Source organism: Taeniopygia guttata, chromosome 2 (genome assembly GCF_048771995.1).
Source record: "Taeniopygia guttata chromosome 2, bTaeGut7.mat, whole genome shotgun sequence".
Lineage (NCBI taxonomy): Eukaryota > Metazoa > Chordata > Aves > Passeriformes > Estrildidae > Taeniopygia > Taeniopygia guttata.
Window position 1 is genome coordinate 72572241 of NC_133026.1, and position 20895 is coordinate 72593135.

Below are 20895 nucleotides of genomic sequence, written 5' to 3' on the forward strand. Positions count from 1 at the left end.
GGGTAAGCTACGGTACCCCAAAATCATTATGAGCTGCACACAGGTTTCTCTAGATTTTCTTGTTGGAAGTTATTATAGTAGTTACCACATTAATTATTAATTTTAATAGTTAAAATTGCATTGCACATTCGGAAAATATCTGGTTCTCTGCTTTGGCAAATAGGCATATTTTTTCTCAGTGTGTAAACATAAATAGACCTGTAAAAGTATGATGGAGCAGGGAATCCCAGGACCCATAAAGATTTCATATCATCCTCATCGTCATCAGTGACAGAGTAACTTCTGTCTGTGAAAAAGAGGGCATTTTGCGTAGCGACATCTCTAAGCTTTTCAATCTCCAAATTGTACAATGCCTGTGCTACTGTGGGGCTCTGCCCTGCACCACAAATCCTCTCAAACCTTCCTCCATACTCCAGGTGAGACAAAGTTCAAACAGTACAAAGTTCAAAATGCTTCAAGGATATCGCATAAGACCATCTCTTAGAGCTTAGATTCGCACCATTCTGCCATTTCCTTCCATCTGATAAGAATTACTACTGGCACCAATGCTTCTCTACAACAAAGGCATATTATGGGCACAGATTAATAAGGGAACATCCTGAAGTGAAAGTCTGGATCAGAAGATCCTGCAGTGTAACTACTGTTCTTTCTGAGACAATTTTAGACACCATTCAGTATGCAATCACTTCAGCTGTAGTAAAAGCCAGGAGGACCTTTTTAATTCTGTGTCCAGACAGGAAACCACTGCTCTCCACTAGAAGTTAAAATCTGAAGACCATTCAGTAACAAAGAGGTTCGCTTCCAGAGCAGGGACAGAAACTTCATTGCTATGTGACAGTGGAAGTCTCATGCATTTAATGTTCCCTGTACGAACAGCTCAAAGAAGCCACAGCAGGGCTTTCCCTCACTCCTTTTTTTGGCAGTTGCCTTTAAACTGAGGATCTTGCATTTGGACTGGGCCTGTGTTATGTCATAGCTGGCTAGTCCCTATCTAGCCAGCCGTGAGTCCTGCTGACTCAGACCCAGAGCTTTACCCAAAAACTTGTATTCCTGGCTTGACTTTCTGGCTTCCTCAGCACTGTGGACTTATGCAATGATACAGACTCTTGGCTGAACTTGGCTGCCATCAAGCATACTCTGATAATTTTGCCTTCCTTCTGTGGAGCTGTGTCCTTGCTGGTAAGGTCACTTGTTCAGAGGTTGGGCTTCCTGCGCCCTGACCTACTTGCCTTTGGTGCTCTCTGACAGTCTACACCTGCTATCAAGAAAATGAAAACTACAGTAACATCATTCCAAGTACATATTTAGAGCATATATATATTCATGACATGGCTTCAAAATGAAGAAAAACTATGAATGAAAAAATATATTTATGTAATAGAGCGTCAAAACTTTTTGTATCTGGAGAAACATGCAATGTGTAATCAGATTAATAAGACACAAAGAATTTTTTAAGTGCAGTAATTTTTACTCCTCAAAGACAGAATTCTGCCAACTAATTCTTTGTAAGATAACATGTCTGTAAAACTTTATATAATGAGAAATAGACATTAAGAATTTATTAGTGATTTATATCACAACTAATCCAGACCCAAGTCTTTTCCAGCAGAATTATTTCCAGTTAGAGAACACATATATTTGTTTCTGAGTTAAAATTAGGAGAAAGCAGTATGGACAATGATAGTACAAACTGAGCAAGGTTTTACTGCATTTTATGAATTTTGTCCTCTAAGGGAAGAAATATGTATTTGTTTTCTTGATCTTGCAGCATACTCTTTTTTGTTTATTCAGGCCTTGATCCTACAGGGCTGAGATTAGCTTCTAAGAGCTAAATAAAGCACCAGTTGTAGTAAGGATTAAAATATCCATTAATATTGTGGGCAAAAACCCTCCATAATGTTCAGTGATTACCCTAAATCAGAATGCTATTTTCTGTGACATGCATATAGCAGGAATAACACAGAATCAGAACAATAAATCGCAGCTTAGCTCAGAGATCCACTGATATTTTAGGACCCTGGACCATTTAGGACAGTCTTCTGGGTCTAAAAATTTTTTTTAAATTTGAGGCAAGCCTATCAGATAAAATAGGATAGTTGTTTAAAATAACTAACTCCAGGTAACAAATTAGGTGTTGGAGTTAGACAGAGGGGAAATTCTCCTCCATACTCTTCTGTATTGCAAAAATGAAAATGTATGTAAACAAGACATCAAAAAAATGCAATAGGTCCTATGTACTATACTGATCTTACTAGTCATATAGTTAATATGTCAGCTTTTCATTTTCTGTCTTTATACACTGTGCATACTCAGGTCTGTTTTAGTTTAAGAAGTACTTATTGAAATCAGAGACTTCCCTTTTTATACTCAGAGTTTATTTAGTGCAATAGTAGAAGGACAATAATTCAGGAGCAAATGCCATCACAGTCATAACAATAACAGGTTTGCTTGTGTTAATGCAGAGGTACAGTCTGCCTCTTTCCCAAACAGCTGAAGTTTGTCCCTTAAGTCACTGAGACGGGGTCCTTCTGACACTGAGTGCAAACAGCTGCAGAGAAGGATGGACCACAGAGTTTGTGGTCAGTGTAGTCTGCCTGACCAATGGCCCCTGAAAGGTCAGAGAGCAAGAAGGCACATAAATTTCGTAAATCTTTCACCTCTACTCTCCTTGAAAGGGAGGAAAAGAGCATTGTTAAAGAGCCTCACGATCATCAGGACCATGAGGAAAGACGAGAAATCACAAGGTTACAGTAACATTCCTGTGTTCTGCTCCAAGATTATTTTCCCAAAAGCCTTTTACAGAACTTCAAAACAAAACAAAATGAGAAACAGAAGTGGAAATTGAAAGGGAGGAGAAATAGGGAAATGGAGAAATAAAAATGGAGAAAAAGGGAAGGGAAAAGAGAAAAGGGAAAAAAGAAAAGGGATAAAGCGAAAAATGGAAAATGAAAAAGTATGTCCTTTGATCTATCTTTAGACAAGCATATAAAGTGGAAAAGGGTAATTTGATTCCATACAGTTATTGGGTATAAGTATTAACAGCCTATCAGCTCTCTGATTACTCTAATAAGGCTCACAAACAGCAAGGGATTAAGACAGCCGAACACAAACCAAGTCTTTTAGTATTAACTATATTCACTTTCCATATTCACTTTCCTCATCTTTGACTGCCCTTTTCTGCAATCACATTACTGAGAATGAAGCTCAGAAACAAATTAATTATGCAAAACCCAACTGTAAGTTAATTTTTTAAAAATCACAGGAAAAAGTTGTTTACAAGAGCCCTGCAAAAGTAATTAATCCAATCTGCTTAATGTAGGGCTATCCTGAAGAATAATGTTGCCAAGAGCCCTATCTAGTTAAGTTTAGAATACTAGTAAGAATGGAGATTCCACAAACCCTCTCACCAACTTCTTCCAGAACTTAACTGCTGTCATGGTAAAGGTTTCTGTCACCACTTGTTCAATCAAATTTTCCTCTGTTGCATCTTTTGGCTGCTACTTATTCTTATGCTCTGGAAACTTCTTGAGGTACAGGATGGCTGAAGTTGTTAAGAGAGACACCTAGACATCTACAAGTCAAAAATAATAGACTATTGAACAGGAGCAGCTGACAAAATGGTGATATACCAATAAAGAGAGAGAGGGAGACAGAGGGTGTCAAAAATATATGCTGTACACTGCAGGCTATTCTAGCTGCTTAACAGAAAGTTTCATCTCCAGATGAAGAATGCCTTAAGTTTCTAAACTGCAGCAGGACAGGCTCAGTCTAGGAAACCCACAGATAATGTGAATTTGACCCTCAATTTTTAGGTAATCCCTACCACTTATGAGATGTATTTTAAGTAAACTGTAGGTTGAGAACTCTTTGTTTCATGTCATTACAGAGGTAGAGAACCATCTAAAGCCTGTCAAACTGATCCACTTGTACTTCAGGACAGATAAAGGCATTATGACCAAGTTCTTCTCTAATCCTTGTGCAGATGCAAGAGGATGTGGAGACAAGTGCTGAGTGTCTCCCTGCCTCTTCTAATTTCAAAATGCAAAGTTTGCTCCTTCTACATACTGTGAATCAAAACTGGAAAGGTTGAAAGAAGTTGGAGACACAGAGTTGTCACAGTCTCCTCAGTAAGTAAATAAACACCATCTGTCAACCACTTTGATGATGGTGCCATTCTAACAGATTGTTCCACATGAATTTTCCTTCATGATTTCAGCCTGCGTTGTTTGTGTTACACTCATCTAGGTTTAGAGATCCATGAAGAAAACACAGCAGAGCTAAGTATTCAGACACAGGAAAACCTTTTGTTCATATCAGATAAACATATCACACACAGAGGGATAGTTAATATTTCCAAAATACTTCAATGTATGGCTATGGTATTGTAGTTACACACAGAACAGAGGACAAGACAAGGTATTCATGTAGATAGTCTTGCTTTCCCCATAGTTGTTTCAGGCATTTGTATCAAATCATGTATTTGCTATTGTTTTGCTGACTGTATAGGAGCTAAATGAGACAGTAGCATCTTTTGAATGCTCTTTATGGAAATTCTGAAATGTGTCTGGAAACAATATGTCTTGGCATAAGACACTTAAGATATGAGTAGCTTCAGTGTATCAGAGGGCTTGTAAACAAGTATTCATTTAACACTCATACTGTAAATACTTGGAAGTGTCTGCATTAAATCCTAGTTGGAGCAGCAGTTTTATCCCCACATCCTTTTTTAAATGAAAACTTCTTTGTTGGACAAGCCAAAGCTCATGTGGGCAAAGCAGTAACAGAGTTGCTACAATTCCATCTTGTCTTTTGAAATTCTGTAAGAGAAGTGTAAAAAAGAAGCTACAATACTTCAGGTCATCAGTGGTTTGTTTATTTTTCCACTGAGAAAGCATCTTTGAAATTTGATGAATGTTTACACTTGCACTGAACACCACTCCCACTCCCCAGCTCATTATATCTCTGGACCAGGATGTTGCAATGTGATACTTATTTGTCAGATTTGCATCTTGTGATAGATCTAAGTTTCACTTTAAGTGCATCAGAAAAAAAAGCATACACCCTCAAAACCCCCTGAAAACCCAACATACAAAAAACCCAACAAAAATACATGTAGAATCAAAGCCTTGATTATAATATAAAGGCACCTGAAGCCGTACTTTGAGTTCATTCAAGTATTATTTGTTAAAAACAAATGGAGGTATACGTTATAGAACACTGAAAACTAAGACTCTTTCAGGTAAGTGTGTTTACATTAATACCATTGCACTACAATAACTAATAGGTTATTTTGATCCAGAGCCAGATTTTTTCAGCTGAGAAAACTTTCAAAACTAGTATGTGTTTTATACCTTTCCTGTAATTGCATGTGAAAGAAATCAAAGACAGAAACTAAAAAAAAAAAAAAATCAAACCATGAGGGTTAAACCACATTCATGGCTAGCCTGAGGAGGATGAAATGTTTGCTTGTTTTTAACTATGAAAAGCATGAAAGGGTTCAAGTCATGCATACCCACACCCACAAGCACCATAAAATGGCAGCACTACTGTGGAGCATTCATTACGGATGAGTGGTTCCACCTTACCAAGTCAAGAGCTGTGCTAGTTTGGCAGAGTGTTGAAACAGATGGAACTGGAACAGCCTTCGGAAAGTTGAAGACCAAGAAAAGCTAAGACTTTGGCCCTCTGAAAATAAAAAAGTATCACATTCACAGAAGTGATGTAGTGTATTAAGTTGATCCATTAGCTAACCAAAGCAGGATGGCAGAAGTAAAAATCCTTTCTGTGGGGAGACACTGCTCCCTCACACCTTCCTCTCTGAGGCAGCCAAAGCACTGGCAAGAAGGATTCCTGATCAACGGATTATTTTGGTGTTAGGAATTCCAAAAATGAGAAAATTCCAAGAAAAGCCTTTGGTTTTGCATAATTTTCCCCTCAGTTGCTTTGTAGACCACCATGTACACATTAATGCCTAATTAATTACTCAAGCTACCAGCACATTTGTTTCAATTATCCACAACAACCCTTTTACATCTGAAGATTTACCTTCTCATACAACAGTGCTGAGACAGATATTTTCTGTAGGACAGAAAGAAACACAGGGACAAGCAGCAACAACTCTAAATTAATATAGTTCAAGAAATGTTGTACCTGGAGTGTGTGTTTGACAGCTGTTAGTTATCAAATTAAGACATCAAACATACCATGGTACAACACATATGCACAACGGTGGGGGAAAAAGGCTTGATACATACTGTTACTTGGTTCCATTTCTTTGGTACTGTCAAAGAGGAAAAAATTATAAATTTAGAAAAGCTACATAGTTCTTTTCCAACCCCAAACAGATCTGCTCTTTCTAGTTGCCTGTTTTTTCCCATGGGCATGGCTCACACCTCAAGTGTTGCCGTTCAAATTTATTTTATTGATTCCTTGTTAAGTGGTTTGTTATGTCGTACCCCCATGTTCTCCCTGAATTGGTTTACCCCTGGGTTTATCCCTCCCTCAAAGCGTCCCTCACACCATTCCCCGCCCCCTGTTCCAGCTCTTTCCCTGCCTGTCAAGGCAACCCAGCCCTTGATTCTTGAACCTTCTCTGCCACTTAAACCTGCAGCCAATTCCTGTCTGTAACACCCCTTAGGAATGCCCATACTCCTCAAAGCCCCATTGGCCCATGTGGCCCATCCTCTCCACTCTCCTACCCGAACTGGCCCCAGACACTTGATGTAATCCCCTCACTCCTCCCCTGAGGATTCCCTATTGGTTAGCTATTTGTATTCACTCCATGACTTGTATCTGTACAAAACTCTTTGCACAGGAGTGCCTGGGGCTCTTTGTTTCTGATCACTTTACTTGGAATAAGCTCTTGCTTCTGGCACCTCAAGACGGGAAGCGTCCACCTGACGCTGTTGAGGTGGGATGGTACGAAAGAAGTCCAGTTCAGAAGGCTTGAGAGTAGAACTCTGATTTATTTCAAATACATTGCTCTTTTATGGAGAGCATCGTCCAGACCAATTCCATTGATGCCAGAGTAAAAACACCTCACTACATTAGTGTGCAGTGAATGACACTCAGTGGCAGAACTTATCTAAAAACATGTGAACGAGAAAGATAAAGAATTATTTACATTCTTTCCCAACTGTTTCCCAGGCTTCTGCCTGGTTAGAAACCCACCATTTTCTCTCTGACTGAACTGAGAATATCCACATCCTCCTTTCTCCTCTGCCTGATCCCTGTTGCGCCTGGTGTCTGGCACCTTACAGCAAGTGGCTCTAAAGAGTCTGCCGCTGGTAAATCCCCATACTGCAGCAGTTCCCCCTCCTAGCGTGGCACCAGAGTTCTAAGAGCTATCCCGGACTCCAGTAGCCATGGCACTCAAGTTGTAAAATTTTTGAAGGGATCACTCTTGATTATGGGACTGGATTCTACCTGAGATGTTCAGGGTTCAGTCTATCACATCATCCATACTGCGAATGAAAGGTGTTAAGGAGTGTTGGGCTCAGTATGCAGCATGGGGTAGTACACTAATGGAGTGGTAACTGGCTCCCAGTAACTGCACTTCATACCACTGATTACACCCCTTCAAGCATGTGTAGGTCAGACTGTTGTAATACGCATCACTGCCCACTCATCTCGTCCTTACTTCAAGAATTTATCTACATGGATATTACAGGAGACAGTACTGAAAGTCTTGCACAAGACCACAAATATCAGCTGTCTTTTCCTCACACACTGAGCTGGTTATTTCATTGCTGAAGGCTATGAGACTCCCAGGCCAGATTTTCCCCTTCCTACTTTTGTGTTGACTACTCTTAATCACCTCGTTCTTACTAGAATGTCTTCCACAATTATGTGCTCACACCTTCCCAGGAACTGAGTTCAGCTGCTCAGCCTGCAGATCTCCAGGTCCTTCTCCTTGCTCTTCTTGAAAATAGGAGTGATGCTGGATTTCTTTCCATTCATGGGATCTTCTGATCACCACAATCTTTCAAAGATTGTATTCCAAAGTTCTATCTCAATGATATCAGCCAGTTTGATGAGTCCTCATGGATGTGTCTCAAGATGTCTTGTGAACTTGCAGATATCCAACTGATTTCAATATCCCTTCTCTCAGTCTGCCTCAAGAGAGGAGTTGAATTCATGCCTTCAGACTTTCCCAGTGGGCTCAGGGGCACAGTTTCCTGGAGGGAAACCTTACCAGTAAAAAGTGATGCAAAGAAGGCATTGAGTACCTGGCTTGTTTTCATGCTCAATCACCAGATTCATTGCCCCATTTAATTTTGCAGCAGATCCATATTTTCTCTTAATATTTTTTTTTCTGCTGGTGTACCTGTAAAAGCCTTTCTTGTTGCTCTTCCCTTCCTTTAATATATTTAATTCCAAATGATTTTTTATTTTCCTGAGTTCATTTCCATGCTCTCAGACAATGTCTCTATATTTTTGCTATGCTATCTGACCCTGTTTCCAACTCTCATATGTTTCATTTTACTGCTTGAGTGTACTTATATGAAATATCACCAGAGATGAATCAGAGTTTGGATGTCACATAGGTTTATGTTCTGAAACAGTTTTTTAGCAAACCCCAGTTACAAGCTATTCAAAATATCCCCAGCTTATAGGAAATTTTGAAGCATGTCTTGGAGCACCAGTCTTTTCTCTCAAGAGTCATCAACTGACTCTTTAGCAGGCAGGACAAAATTAAAATTATTTCTAGGTAGGTTATTTTCTACTTGAGTTAGGCTATGTATGTCACTTGTAAGAAGGGCCGTGATTGTATAATGCAATGAGTAATGACAGATGCTATAATGCCCTCTTGGTCACCAACCACCAAAAAAGTACAGAGAAAATAAAAAGCTATATTCAGTTTTCCGGAGAAGCAGAATCAGACATCATTTCTGTGTATGGAACTCTGATTTCACAGTTCAGAGGAAGATAATGTCACAAATAGGACTGGAAGTTAATGCTACCTGAGCAGTTACAAGTTACTGCAATAACTCTTCACAGCAAGAAGTGGATTCAGTGGCAGCAGAGGAGGTAGACCCAGAATCATAAGACCCAAGAGGTTCCCAAATACAGAATGAACTGCCTGAAGCCCTTACTTGTTAATATTTTCTCCTCTATACTAAAGGTGAAGGAAAAGACCATGAATGATGGGGCAGTTCATGTTAAACTCTCATTGCTGAATCACAGTTACCAGATTTAGGCTTTCAGCAACTGAATGTTTGGAACAAAACACATTTGAGTGTCTCCAGAAAACCCTAGTTCTTCTCAGAACCCTTCAGGAAAACTTGGTACAGACCCCAGTTCTTCTCAGACTGGGCTGTAAGATAACCACAAATGATTTAACACACTGCAATTCTCTTTCAGGACACATTCAGCTCTGCCAGTTGCTTTTTCCAAGGTTTTCTGACCAGAAAGTATCCTGAATAATACATCTGTCATTTCATGCTGCTCGTATGCAAATTTATTAAAACTGAGGTTTGCTCATTTTATTCATTCTTTAGGAGAAATCTACTTGTACTTGACTCTCTGCAACATTTAGGAATTTTTAAGTTTGGGAGCAGGAGCTGCTAGAGATGGGAAGGTTTCATGAAGAGAATTAACCACAGTCTAAATTGCTGTTTGATTTTGTTGTTTTATGAACCTGCTGTAATCATGTGGGTTGGCCAAATGGGAAAAGATTGTTTGAGGACTTAAAATTAATGATGATAAATAGACATACTCTCTTAAATAGTTACCATTAATGGCAGCCTAAATAAAGCAATCAGAATTCACTGAACTGTAAAATTCACTGTCTTTCTAGCCAAAACACGCTTCCATAAATTGGCAAAGGTACTGCATGAATTTGGTCAAATGTGAGACAGCACTACAAGAAAAAACAAACTGATCCATGGCTAACATAGCAAAGGAAAGGAGAAGAAATCACAGCCAAAGGGACAGACATCCTCCAAAACAAGCATTTGATCTCATAATTAACATGTTAGAATAAGAAATATCTTCTTTGGAACCCTTTGAATATACCAAACATAATAAATACTGTCAAATCTTTCCTTCTGATGCTTTTTTGTTGAAATGATCCTTCAAATCTTAATGCAAGTGGCAGATGCAAGCATAAATGTGATTTTGAGTTCTATTCAAGATCATGGAAACAATTGCTTACTCCAGACATCCAGTGTGCCCAAGGACACCTCCAGAGAGTAAATGAAAACAGTAATTATATATTACATTATGGATATCCATATTATATTATGGATATAGACACTATATCTACCCCAGCTGCTTTCTTCTTCTGAGGCCTCAAATAAAAAAGTTAAAAAATGTCTTCTGCTGGCTGGTAGAGTCGTTTAGTAAGCATGTAGTTTATTGTCCAAGAGAATTAACATGTAGAGAGTGTTACACAAGAAAGACTCCATTTAGAAAAGTGACAGAATGGAACAAATTTTCTAAGTCAGGCTTGTTCTACTGGTGTTATCAATCTCTTCAGCTACTGAAAGAGATGACCCCAACTAAAACAAACTGATTTTGTATTGTAAATTACTATGTTCTGCATGGAAAGGCCTTTTGTCAACTATGAAATCAGGCTCAGCTCCACATTAAAACATGCACAACAGCTGGTAACAGCTTGAAGATGTGCCTGAAGGATCACAGTGGCTCATTCAATTTACACTCAACTGCAGTTTGATGATGTCCAAATGCTCAGTCTGGTACAAGAGGATTGCAATGCCATCTGAGTTCTCTTTAAGGAGGACTGTGCTTTATTATCACTGTAATTGTGTCCTGTCTTTGGAAAGAATGGGCTGAGCCATCCCCATCACACATGTGATTGCACACATTTGACACCCAGAGCACGTACAGTAATTACTTGGTAGAAACAAGATTTTACATGTATAGGCATGTTTGTTTACACTCATTATGTAAGTTCACTGTGAAGAGAGGTTCTGATTCTCTGCTTGTAAGAATCACACCAGCTGATCATCAGCCAATGAAAGTCAATAGTTCACAATTCCTCCATTAAATGCAGCAGGTCAGGAGTGCAAAGTGTATGTCAACAACCTAATGACAGCCTTTCTGTGTACAGAGGACCAATGAAAGAGACAAATATTTACTTTATGTAAACTATTACTAAGCATGTTACTTAGGCCAAGAAAGAGCTGTTCAGCTTGGCTAATAATAAAACCCAAATGTCAATGAGAAATTTGTAAAGTTTCTTTTAGAGTTCATAAACATAACATAAACTGCAGAACCACACACATTTAAATATTTTAATTTTTTTTTTTTAAATTCAGGCATTGACTTGACTGTAAAGAACTGAGAAACTGACAACTGCCTAGATGTCCAAGAAGAATAAATGTCACTTCTGCAATAAGCTAGAGCAAGTCATAGGGAGGAGTCTATCACTCCAACTTCACCAGGGTTTGAATTGAGATTTCCTGTCTTTAGGCCTGTCCACAGTTTGGGTGCCAGCACGTTCAAGGCTGTGCTCTGAGTACTTTCTGTTCACTAACTTAATTTGTTGTTGAAGAAGCAAAACATGCTAAAAGCAGTCAGGGTAATTAGTGTAAATCAAGATACATTATCAGGCATAATTAAGGGCCAAGTACATGCACTGCAAGGCAGTACCAGATAAAACAGAGCATGCTTTTGTGAACAGAACCATACATGCTTAATTGTCAATTGAACAAAAGAGAAGTGATCAAGTAATTCATTAAGACACCAACATATCTTCAGTCCTCCTGCAAAAACCCAAGAAGAATAAGGTATTGTATTTGCAAAATTTTTGTGAACACAAGAGAAAAACTGAAAAAGCTCCCCATGTTTCAAATAACACTACATTTGAGTGAAGAGGAAGAAAGTATTTTAGTCCTTCCTATTTGCACATGTGCTATACTAGCTGCAGTGACAGGACAAAAACATTTTAACAGAGATAGTAAAATTCATCATTCTAACTCAGAGAAACTGCTGAGATTTCAGAACTCCTGTTCAGCTTCACTCTGAAGCAAGGTCACATTATTTCTTAAAAGTTTTGTTGAAGTAATGACCCAAAAAAATCTCATGAATTTGCAGATGATGCAACTGAATTTTAAAGTTCTGAACTAAATATTTCAAAATGTTAAGTATTTGTTTTACAACTAGTAGTTCATTACTTCAAATAAAAGTTTTTCTATACTTCCTTTTTTTTTTTTTTTATGTTTTGTTTTATTCTACCGTGAAAGCAGTAGCCAGAAATTCTAGGACTTGGAAATGAAAGCAACGCTTCCTCTAAAAGAAAGGACTCAGCGTCTCACAAGTTTACTAAAAAGTTAAACTAGAGCCCAGAAGTTCTCAAACTATTTCAAAGACTGTCGTCTGAATGACAACTTCCCATCATTCTTTCCACACCACACCCCCCCCCTTGCCCCCGCCCTTTTTCTGTGTAGGAAATAATAATAACTAGACAATTTCCTCAAGAGAAGCAAGACTTGGTCAAAGCTTCGTTCCTGATAGGAAACTAACTAAAATTTTCTAACTAGTCTTTTTAGTATCTCTCACAAAGTCATGAAAAAACTCAAGCCCTCTGCTGGACATCTGCTGAGGCTTTTGTTTTATTCAGCACCCTCAACCCTGCTCCACAATTCAGTGCTCCCCTGGGGAAAACAAGAAGACCAAGATGGTGAAGGCAAAGATGGCAATTTTTTCTAAACTGTGAGGGTTCAGATTTTTTTTTCCCCTAAAAACTGCTTTGTTTTCAGGTTTGTGAATTGGTCTTATCAGGTACTTCCTTGCAGAGCATGTACTTGGCCCTTAATTCAGAGGGCCAATTCATCACTCTGTGTCTCCAAGCATTTTAATTTTAAATACACAATTTATTTCTGTGCACTCTATTGCTGAAAGGAATTGTGGGAAAGGAAAATGAGGTTATTTCTCAATATTTAGACTGAAAGACTTAAAGTATGAAACTCTTCTTTTAGGGTACAAGTAGAATTTCTAACAGCCAGAAGGAAAGGAGTATTATTCCTGTCTCTGGTATTCAAGATCCAATTTCAAAAGATGAAATAATTTAAACCAAGTGTTCAGAAAAGGTGCTGTGTAATAGAGAGCATGAGACCCCCATTATGTCAAGCACTTAAAAATCAGATGTGAAAAAATTCAGTAAACATTTGGGAACAAGGAACTTTTGTATTAACAGATGAATGAATAGGGAATATAAGGACAAGACAATCATGAAGGAACATATTCCCATAGCAGTGTCTAAGTCTCCAGTGATCTTAGGACACTTCCATAACCGTGATCTTCATTCGTGGTAAGGTTAGGAGTCCTTCCAGCAGCAGTAAAATTCTGCACTGGAAGAAACTGTCCAGAAACAATAGTGATTATCTTTCCCACTTCTGACATATGATCTGACTTTCACCGGTAGAAGATATAAAAACCCCAGATCTTCAGGTAATAGAAACAAGCATAGATCCACTAAAAAAGAAGTTGTGTGTCAAATAAGTATTTGCAGTTTTTGTCACTCTACTTGCAGCTCTAATGATCTTCTGATTATTTGCTTGTGTGTGCCAGAATTTGGTTCTCTCCTGTCCAGACCTCTCTCATGCACTGTCATTCTAGACAAACATTTTTACCTGATGCAATGGATCTGCCTTCAGTGGATAGACAATATATTATATATCAGTCACAATTTAGATATACATTTCTTAATTCTAAGAGCTGGTTTCTGATTGTTTCTTTAATTAATTACATATACAGTACTACACATTTCTCATCTGTACCTATAGCATTTTTTAGTGATAACTAATCTGTGGCTTTTCCTCCTACTGAAATAACTACCTGGGACTTGTGCCAAAGTGTCAGTGATCTGTGACTGTGTCAATTAAAAGGCAAAACCAAATCGGAGTAACATTAAAGTCATCATGTGTGGTATCTACTTCCCATCAATACTTTCTAATGCTCTTATCACACAGTTATCTAGAGGTCATTTGCATAACAAATTCCAACTATTTTTTCGAGGTAGTTAAAAAAACTTTTTGGTGTAAATATCACCATTCCTAATGGCAAAGTAATATGTGAAACTTTTTCTAATTTCTCAAAATTACATGTAAACTTTCAAATCAGTGTTCTCTCTCACTGGTTAAATGTAAGGCTATGCTTTCCAGAGATGCTGAGGAATTTGGCTGTGTTACAAGAACATATGATCTGAAATTACAAAAAGACTTTTCATTGAAAGTCCATGAAGACTGGACTGGTAAAACGAAAGATTTAACTCAAGAGATTAGAAAATCTCAATTTGTTCATCCTCTTGCCAGGAGAAATCTCAATGCACTGGAACAAGCATCACATCTATGTTTTTGCACTCACACCGTGCCTGACACATTCCTGATATGCCCACAGTGACACATTTATCTATCCTAATTGTAAAAAGATTCAGTATTCTGAATTTCTTTAAAGTGCTTTCTGTTAACTATTACACTCTGAAGATAGATTGAGACAGCAGCCTTAGAGCTGGAGAGCCAATGTATTTATTTACCCCCACCCAGAATGAATGGGAATTTAAGCTCCTAACTCACAGCAGCTTTCTTATATGAAATTATGAACAGTAAGCAGCAGAGAAAATGAAAATCTGAAATGGTAGAGTCTCTTTCCATATTAGGAAAGCAAATCTGAAAATCCACACTTACACTAAATTTATAAACATGATTTGGAGAAGCCTTACCTTCTATGATCTGAGCTGCTGCACCAGCATGGATTGACAAGCCAAAGAGCAGTAGCGACAAGTCCCAGGTCCACCAGGCATGCCTGGAGCAGGTGTGCCAATAAAAAGCGAGGTAGGGGAAAAACGAGACCAAAGAGTGTAACACAGAAACACATGGGGGGGGAAAAAAAGTAAAATTTAGAAGCAGGAGTTCTTACCACGAGAGCATTTTCTGAAAGTCACTGGAATGAACTCAAGTAGGAAAAAAGTGCAGTGCACATGAGTTTTATGTTTATGAAAATAAGAAGTTAATAAAATCTGGAGCCTGCTGTTTCACCTCCAACATTCAGACACAAGTGGAACAAAGGCAGCACTCAGGCTCTCTGTGTGACTCACTTCAATTCACTGCTCCAGCTCTGAAATCTGACTCCGTGTAGACTTTCCTGTCAGACCACTGCCAAAAACTTCCTACTGTATTTATGGGTGGACACTCCTTACTGCTGTACACCATCCCAGCACTGTCATTATCCAGCCCTGTCTTTAACTGCTGTGTACCCCGACAGGCAGCAGCGCAGCTTCTCCAGCTTTCCCTCCTGCCTGCTCACAACCTCCACTTATCCAATAAAATATGACCTCCAACATCCTTCCATCCAGTGTGACACAGGCAGTGATACAAATTCATATATGGAATGGAAAATTTTCCTGCCATTTTAGCCAAATTTTATCAGAAGCAAATTAGAAGGTATGAACAGGACAGAGCAGCAGTTAAATGGCAACAAATACCTGGGATTCACATCTGCACTGTCTTACAGATTTTGTCACTTACATTTGAGACATTTTGAAGTACACCCTTTTCTCTGACAAGCTCTCTAATTTTAATACTCATATTTACAGAGATTTACACCCTGCATGTAGTTTGAGAGTCTGTCTCTCCCTCAGCAGCTGCACGTCTGCTATAGAGATCCTGTGGCTCAGCATTTCTAATAGTTTCCGTTGAAAGTGTTACTTCACTCCTCCCTCCTAACTCAATGAATAGCGTTTTTTTCCACTTGTAGTTCTTCAAAGCTAGCTAGCACTTGCCCAAGGAAGAAATTTTTCAAGGATATGCTTGAAATTAATCAGGCAATTTTTAAGTCATCAGATGTTTAACAAAGGCTGCAATTGTCACTTTTTGATTGGGGCAGGAGAGAGCTTGGAAAGCTCTGCATATGGAAATCTGCTAGTGGGCTTTTGGTAGATCTAGGCTGAAAAATGCTGAAGAAACCTTAGGACAATCAAAACTAAGAATGGATTTACCTAGGATGGGAAGTGGAAGACAGACAGGAACAAAGTTTTTTGCAGTAATGAAAGGAAAATCCCAATCAATAAACAAAATTAGGAAAAGATTCATTTTACTCTGAATAAAATGTTTGAGTCTGGGGGTGGTGTTATTTAACTGGCTATTTTGGAGGAGGCTTGTTACTGGGTTATTTTAGTGGCTTTTTGTTGTTGCTGTTGTTGGCATTTTTTGATTGCTAGTTTATTTATTTACATTTTGTTGAATACAGAGGTTCCAGCTTTAAAATCTAGAGTCTTGGTTCTACCCCAGATTCCTGTTTTTGGTTAGAAACCACAACAGGTCAGGTCTCTCCAGGTATAATTTTAACTTTTTAATACTTTTTAATAATTTTAAGCAGCAGACCAGTATTCTTGTAATAAATTTTAATATTTTTTAAATAATTTTAAGCAGGAGACCAGTATTATTTGCTATCCACCTCCTCCATAATGACAAGGAATGAAGAGATCAAATTATCTTTAATCAAGTGTCTTAATATAAACACAATTTTATCTTCTTCAGAGGATCAAGAACCCCCTGTTTCCAGCAAATACTACTGTATCAGGGCTGAAAAAATGTTTCATCATTCACCTTTCCTATTTGAAACTGTCATCTTCTTGCTTTCTATCTCCCTGAAATTTTTCCATTGTTACCACCAGCCACACTGCTTACAGAAACAGAAACATTTGGGCAAATCATACTTTATACCTTTATCTTGCACACTGTATATATGTTATCATAAGAGAAAATACTGAAGTTCTAAGCATTCATAGAATATGTCTTTATATATGTAAGTATGTATGTACGTAAGCCTAGTTTACTTTTCCTTTTTTACTTTTACTTTTTTTTTCAGGTTTAATATTTAACAATAGCTACCAAGAGCCATTGTTAGTCCTGTTGAACTATTTTTTAACTCAGTTCCTTCCTTTGACCGGAAAGGAACTTTCTGTCCACAAAATGAGAGTGGCTTACCTGCATAATCCTTCCTGTTGCAATAGAGTTTTTAATCCAGTATGTATGACCAAAACATATGTCTGCCTTGGTATCTTACAGTAGACTAACATATTTAAGAGACAAATGTAGAAGCAGTCTCCAGATTTATAAAACTTGTAATTAATTTTTACAGTATACACAGCAAATACCTAATTATTGGATGTATTTTTCCACAAATTATAGAAAGCCCATTGAAACGAAGGAAGTAATATGATATTCATGCAAATTATCTACATGAAATGCTGCAGACAGCGCCTTTAGTTTCTGCTGGACATTTAAACCTGGATATCTGGCCAATATCAACATCTTTATCCAACACTGGATAAAGGAAAACAAGACAGAGCATGTTCTTAACCTCTGCAGTCCATTAGTTTTGAATGGATGGCTGTGGAGGAATCCCTAAATACAAACAGTTTATTACCCCCACTGCTGTAGGTCACTGGGATTTCTTGCATGTCTAGTGCTCATTTGTAGGCCAAAGAATTACTGAAGTACAGGCTTTCAATGTCTATCTACCCATATATATCTTTCTCCCCACCAGGGCAGTGACATTTGTACACATCCACTCAGTTTTAAACTTGCTGTTTGTCTCGTCTTTTTCAAACACAGCAGGACTCCTTTGAATTAGGACATCTGTGATTTCCTTCAGTACTGCATCCAGCTGTCTTCAACTAAACTGGTGTTTTCCTTCTTGCTAAAAATCTTCATTTTCCAGTCAGAAGTTTTGTTTACTTCCCTCAGCTCTATCAACTGATTACACTCCTCAAGACTCTAAATGGCAGGCCACAATTCTGCTGTTGCAGTTCTTAGCTGTTTACTGAGTTAGTCTGTCTGGCTGTTGTTATATTTCTCATCAGAGGGTTTTTTTTTCTTTCCTGCTGACTGTAACACAAACTTCTTTTTCTATCTTGCACACTTCTATCCTCTGTAGTTGCAGGATATAAGATGCATAGGAATATTCTTGTGCAAAGTTAGTGTCAGAAAAGCAGTCTGGACCAAGGCCCGAGTGAGTTAAGAACCGCACTAGAAAAGAATAAAAGATTTATCTTTTGCTTAGACTTCTCCTGAGCATGTACAAATAGTTGGCATTTACCATATTCTCTGGCAAGGAAGTCCATGGCTCAGTTGTGTATTTCATGAAGAAGTCTCTGCTTTTTTGTTTGCGGCTTAGGTCCTGCTGATGTTCTTTGATGTCTCTGAGTTCTTGTACTGAATAGGGGTCACCAAATCAGTGACCACTCTTTTTTCTCCATGCCCTCTGCAACTTAAGAAGCCTCTTTTATATACCCCTTCCACATGCCTTCTTTCTGTACTAAGTGTGAACTTACTTGGTTGTTTCTTGTACTGCAACCATTCCACATCTCTAGCTATCTTTTTAGTCTTTCCCACAGTTTCTGGGTTCTAGGACATAATTTTTGATATCTGGTAGAGTCAAGAGAATCATAACTGCGCGCAATGCACTTAACCCCAAGATTTCTCAAGTGACATAGTGTGGTAAGCACAACATAGCAATGTAGTCTCTCCTTTTTCTGGTGAGGAAGACAACTGATGTGCTTTTTTGACTGCTGCCAAGATGACATCGTCATGGAACTCTCACAAGCTCAATAATTTGCACTTTAGAGGTATTTTTATGTGTACTTGGAATTTCTTCTCCCTCTGAATAAATTTATAACAAATGGTAGAAATTAATGTAATCTATCATTTAATTCTACACTTATTCCCTCTTAGAAGATCCATTTGTAATTTTTTACCATCTGTCCCATCCTTATTAAAAAAAAGCTCTCATCAGCAAAGTTCACTGCACACCACTCATGTAATGGCCTGCCCTCACTTAATCTCACAAAAAAGAAGGAGAGAGGCTAGATGAAACGTAAACTTTAAGGCATTTAGAGATTTTTGAAGAGCTAAGATTTTAGTTAGAAATAAGCCTTACTAGAGTTAATTAAAATAATAATAATAAATGAGTAGGCCTTGATGAAGTTAGTAGTTAACTAATAATTGATTGCTTGTCAGCACAATGTTTAGTTAGCTGGGTTTATAATGAAGAATATAGAAACTGACAAATAGCTTTTAGGAACATAAGACAATTGTGAGCCTCCTCTGTTCCGAAACCAACTGAAGACAAGGAATGGGAGTTCTACCAAGAGTTCATTTGTCATACTTACATTGAAAAGGTAGAAAGGTCAGAATGAGGAAGACTTCATTTACTTCCTCATTTTGGGACCCCTCCCCATGAAAGGGACCACCGACCCATTTCAAGGAACAAACTATGCATGCTTAATAGCTTTTGGAGTGATTAGCATACGAAGTGGGGAATGGGATGTACTAAAATTATGAATATGTATTTGTATTTTGTGTATTCAATACTTGTATGGATAAAAAGACTCTGTAATCACCTGGAAGGTGCGGTGTGTATTTGGGAGCTATCCCGCACGCCGCCCGGCGTCGTATAAACATACACTTTTTAGCTTTAAACTGTTAGAGAGTTTTTGTCCGTCACAGTTGGATATCGATACTAGATCAATATCCATATTTTTTTAATAAATCATAGAAGTGCATTTAATGACAGGACAATGACAGACAGTACATTTAGATATTAGAAAGAAAGTCTTCACTGTGAGAGTAGAGAGGCACTGGAACAGGTTGCCCAGAGAAGCTGTGGGTGCCTCATCCCTGGAAATGTTCAAGCTCAGGTTGGATGCAGCTCTGGGAGTTGTCCCTGCGCATGGCCGGGGTTTGGAACGAGATGGTCTTTAAGGTCCTTTCCAACCCAAACCACTCTGTGGTTCTATGATGTGGCAGGCAGTACAATATCTGGAGTATTTCAGTGGTGACAAATCTCTACTACAAGGGCTGCCTCTATATTCCTGACATTTTGCCTCTCTTTTAACAAGTTGATCACTCACAGACTCATTTCTTGTGCCTTGGCTTTCTGAAAAGCCAATCATTCCGAGTACTCATTTAGATGATGGATTGTATCCATCAGGGTGTATCAATTTGTCCAGAAACTCTGAATGACATTTTGGCTTTGAATATGATCAGCTGCTAAACAACTAATTTCACAATGGTTTGGTAATACACTTTCAGAAGCATAACAGATGCTTAACTATCTGGTTTTCTGCATTTTTCTCCTTTAAACAAAGCACTTTAGGGAAAAAAAAAGTCTATAAATGCATATTTTATTATATACTTACGAAGGAATAAGAGTGTACATTTACGTACTTGAGGACAGGGCTGTAGTAAACCCAGCAGATTAAGATCACACAGCAAAAGAATTCTGGCATTTTCTGTCTCTTTAGTACCTAATTTCAATTAATTTGATATTCTGCCTGCTCTATCCCTCCCTCACAGTACTATAAAAAGCATTGGAAAAAAATAATTAATCTTTCACATATCTGGGGCTGATTTGCAAAGAAGGCAAAGAGGAATCAGGGACCTGAAACTTGCAATGGAAATCCCAGAAAGGAAGGAATCTCCCATCAAGACTTACATTGGGAGATGATTTTTGAAAAGGAAGAGGCAAGGTCTGTTGGGCACACAGGTGAGTAAGAAAGAGATGAATAATACAGAAAAAAAAAAAAATGGAGAGTAAGACTGAGTGAAAAGCCTGGGATAACAAGCTGAGGAGAGGTAAGGACAAAGCTAAGATCACTCAAAGCCAGTTAGGAAGCAGAAGGAAAGGGAAGAGTTTGTGTGTTACATGACACTAGGTAGAAAATACACCATAAATAAATGTTTAGGCATATATATTTCTCCTCTACAAACTCTGACTCAGTTTTTTACCAGGCAGCATGACAAGAAGAAAGAAAACTCTGTGATACTTCTGTTATAAGCAAGCATCCGTGAAACCTACAGGCAAAACATGACTTGTGCAATACTCTAATATTTCAAGCAGTTTATGTTATGAAAAAGGATATTTCAG

At 38.2% G+C, this 20895-nt stretch overlaps 2 protein-coding genes across 3 annotated transcripts in view; one reads left to right on the forward strand and one right to left on the reverse strand.

Annotated features, from left to right (window-relative positions):
* Positions 1-15041, reverse strand: part of COL15A1 (collagen type XV alpha 1 chain) — a 122437-nt gene extending 107396 nt beyond the window's left edge. The window contains exons 1-2 of one of the 2 annotated variants that reach the window (XM_030265622.4): positions 14884-15041; positions 14687-14769 (exon numbers count right to left, since the gene is read on the reverse strand). In XM_030265622.4, coding sequence (XP_030121482.2) covers positions 14687-14769; positions 14884-14894 — 94 coding nt within the window. In that variant the 5' untranslated portion in view covers positions 14895-15041. The remainder of the gene's footprint in view (positions 1-14686; positions 14770-14883) is intronic. The other variant, XM_030265624.4, reaches the window with a different exon arrangement.
* RBFA (ribosome binding factor A) overlaps positions 1-20895 on the forward strand; it is a 399231-nt gene that overhangs the window by 287099 nt on the left and 91237 nt on the right. The gene's annotated exons all lie outside the window — the stretch shown is intronic.